The 3,692-nt window shown below is 39.3% G+C and overlaps 1 protein-coding gene across 1 annotated transcript in view; it reads left to right on the top strand.

Annotated features, from left to right (window-relative positions):
• Nucleotides 1-2,078: 2,078 nt before the first annotated feature.
• zmym4.1 (zinc finger MYM-type containing 4, tandem duplicate 1) overlaps nucleotides 2,079-3,692 on the top strand; it is a gene marked incomplete in the record, with an annotated part of 22,861 nt that continues 21,247 nt past the window's right edge. Inside the window, 2 exon segments of the mRNA XM_014024466.1 lie at nucleotides 2,079-2,305; nucleotides 3,556-3,692. Of these exon segments, the coding sequence (XP_013879920.1) occupies nucleotides 2,240-2,305; nucleotides 3,556-3,692 (203 nt within the window).

The raw sequence follows: 3,692 nt of genomic DNA, 5'->3' as shown, positions 1-3,692 counted from the left end.
TGTGTGTGTGTGTGTGTGTGAATGTGTATATATATAATATACTATATAATGTACAAATGCTGTACTTGCGTAGAAATTTATTTATCTGTACTTGAGTAATTTTTCAGCTGACATTGTACTTCTACTTACATTATAAAAAGGTAAGAATTAGAAAGTTATTTCATTCTGACTTCTTATTGTTAAAATATTATCGTGGTRAACTGCACCTCCTGGACATGGTAAATTTGATTAGTTGATTGATTTTTATTTATATTGTCTGTAAATGTACAGTTGCTGGAAGCCTTGAATTTCTGTCAGGGATTAATAAAGTATTAATCATTTTTACTCATTACTTTTACTTTCAATTTTTATTTTATGTCAGAAATCTACTTTTGATGCTTAAGTACAAAAAATATACTTAAATACTTTTACTCAAATATTAGAGGAGACTTTAACTTTTACCAAAATAATTTCATGATAAAATATTTGTACTTTTACTCAAGTATCACTTTGAGCTGCTTTATACACACTGATAAAACATCAAAGCCTCAAAACATGCAGTCTTAATTTTACACAAAATGTTTGTGTCTTTCTGCTGTATCCCAGGTTACAACCAGATTTAATCTGTTTGTATTAAAGTGTTTCTTCTGCATTACCTTTTGTAAATAAACAGATTTGTAATAGCTTCGTAGTTTTACGTCTGATTATCACCTTTAAATAACTAATCAGATGTTATTTTACTCTTGATTATTGACGGTTATTTTYAGATGTGCTTCAGTAAAAACCTGTGTAAGATGTGTTGCTGTAATACCCACCTCCACACATCAAATAGGAATTAAAAAACAGAACATTGTTTATATTTTTCTGTACCTTTGTCATGAGTTAGGACTGTCCAAACATTTTGTCACATGGGCCAAAATCATAAAGTCAGGAGGAGCTGAGGGCCAAAAATACGCCACAGTTTTCTACGTCCAGTGCTGCAGATGATGAAGGTAAACACCCACAAATGATCTCACCTAATACACGAATCACGAGTTTTTAGAAAATAAATCAACATTTCTTTTTCTGAAATTGGAAAATACTCCAAGTACACAAACYCGCTGCAGCAGAGGAGTTCAGGTCCAGGTTAGGTTCAGAGAGGGCGCAAGAAACAAATATGTCAGCTTTTAATATTATTACAAACAGAAACATTTAATTTGTTATTATTACTAGTGGTGCACCCCTAATTAGTACTAGTACATGTTGTACAGTGCGTATTATTTTATTATTTTTTTCCACTATTCAGACTAAGTTTCCTCAACTGGAAACCAGACTGTTTTTCCAGTTTTTTCCAGTATTTTTTATGCACCTGTACCACACTAGAACTGCTCCAGCTCCCAAACTACAACCCTTAGACCAGGGGTGCCCTAACATTTTCCCCGAGGGGGCCAAAATGAAAATCTATCCAGGGCTGTGGGCCAAATGCAGTTATATAATACATGAAATACAAATGTTTTTTAAGTAAAGTCCTTTATTTTTAACAATCAAGCTTTGCAATGGCCCTCTTTTGTTTTAGTCTGTGCACTTGGAGAAAGTCTGCCATACGCACAAGTAGCAAAGGCTCATGGGACATTTCACAAAGTGATAAAATATGAGTTTTTGTGGCCTTGTAAAGTGTGAAAATCTACATGTGGGGTTAAATCTGATCTAAATATTTCTTGTCATTTCATGTTTCATGTTTTATCCTAATAAATCAAAGATAAAGTCAGCACCATGACTGAAAACTACCTTCACTACAGCCCTTTTATAGTCATTTGACCAATGGAAATACTGTGTTTCTACATAGGAWAACAGGTTACAACCTTGTAACTTTGGCAACTGTTGGTGGGCCAAATCAAATGGCTTGGCGGGTCAAATTTGGCCCGCGGGCCCCACTTTGGGCTCCTCTGCCCTAGACTCTTCAAACCAAGACTARATTATTTTACACTTATAGCAGARTATCTCAGACATAGTTTGTGATTTGTGAAACTTCTGTGGTTTTTTCCTGCCCTGAGATCCACGCAGAACGGTTGTTTTGTTGCAGTGTGTTAATTTGAGCGCCAGGTGGCGGTAGTGCGCACACTCCTCCGCTATCCGCCGATGGATAAAMACAACGAGGAAAAGCGCAGTCTGCGAATTCTGCACAGCGAGGATAAAAGATAAGTCACAGTTTAGTTTTAGAGCCTCGGAAGRAAGTAAAAACCACTCCGTTTGTTTTATTTGTAATTTATTTGGTGGAGGCATGGAGGAAGCCGGAGACGGAGCCGAACAACGGGCCACCAATCAGGTCTCGTCCGACCAACCCGCGGTAATAATTATCTGCACGTTGTTAATGTTGCCCTTTTTAGTCCTCGCATTTGTCCCGAATCCATCCAGGAAACACGAAATCCATCCTGTCAGTGTGTAAAATACACCCATCACTCACACAACGCTGCCCGTTAGAGCTGAACGGTGTATTTTGACCCGGGAGCTAAGCTAACAGGAAGCTAACGGGCATGCTAGCGTTAGCTTAGCGGGCTTTGAGCTGCACGTCTTCGTGTTTTCAGGTAAATGGATAAAAAAAAGGCAACGTGTCTGAAACTATTTRATGTTGATTCAGTGTAAACGACACAAAGGAAGGGTTCTCATCTCCACGGTTAGCCCGCTGCAACAATGACTTGATATCGCGAGAGTTAAAGAAGACGACACAAAAGTTCCTCTACATTTTTGTGCACGTGGTTRTTTTTGTTTGTGATCGTGTTTTTGTTGCTCGGAGTTAACTACAGTTGTGTTAATTCATTGTAATTTAACTGAAACCAGCTTTGGTCCGGAATGCGGTGTTAAATCTCGCGAGATCTGCGAGTTGAATGAGAATAAACAAACCCACAAAACATGGAGTTGAAAGGTTGAAGAGCTTCGTTCATGCAGGTTCTGGTGACTTTCATCTGCTTCACTTCGTGCATTCGTTGTGATTTATTGTTTTAAGATTTGTGYTTCACATACTTGTAATTTCTGGCAGCTAATATTTGTGGAGCAACATGCCGAAGCGATGTGTTGCACAGTTATGTGGGAGTTAGGTCACACTCTTTCCCAAAAATCAAGGAAATTAGTGAGAAATGGCTGCAGTTTGTCAGCTTGAATCGTGCAGAGTTCGTGGCAGCAACACCCAACGGTGTCCTGTGTGATTTTGAGTCGATGCAGGGATTCAGATTTAAAGTAAAGTACAGCACCAGGCTGAAAAAAAGAAGCTGTGCTGATTGAGGCAGATCCACCGTGAAAACTGAATCAAACGCTGGTGGACCTGTGAAAAAGGTATGCACATTGAGGAAACAGAAAGTTTTGCTGGTAAAACGCGTAAAGTTCATCACAGATTTAGCAAAACGGCTCCAAATTTACGTGTAAAGCAGCATTAATCAGTTTGGAAGACAGACTTTACATTTTGAACATGATGTTGTTTCACCCTCCACTGTCTGTTTGTGATCCAACCATCGCTCTTACTGCTCCATGCTCCAACCAAGCAGCTGCTGAACGGCACAAAATGAGCCTGCCGTCCTGGTCTAAGCTGTACTTTCTGCACAGGTCACAGATGAGGACAGCAGAGAGTCCACGGACGGAGTTTCAGAGCCGGGAACATCAGCAGAGGTTAAAGACTCAGAGTCGGTCCCTGGACCTTCGTCCACGATGACCGAGGAGAAGAAGGAGGAAATCTTAGCTGC

Source organism: Austrofundulus limnaeus, unplaced genomic scaffold (genome assembly GCF_001266775.1).
Source record: "Austrofundulus limnaeus strain Quisiro unplaced genomic scaffold, Austrofundulus_limnaeus-1.0 Scaffold424, whole genome shotgun sequence".
NCBI lineage: Eukaryota > Metazoa > Chordata > Actinopteri > Cyprinodontiformes > Rivulidae > Austrofundulus > Austrofundulus limnaeus.
The sequence above is the reverse complement of the archived record's forward strand: the minus strand, read 5'-3'. Positions and strand labels throughout refer to the sequence as shown.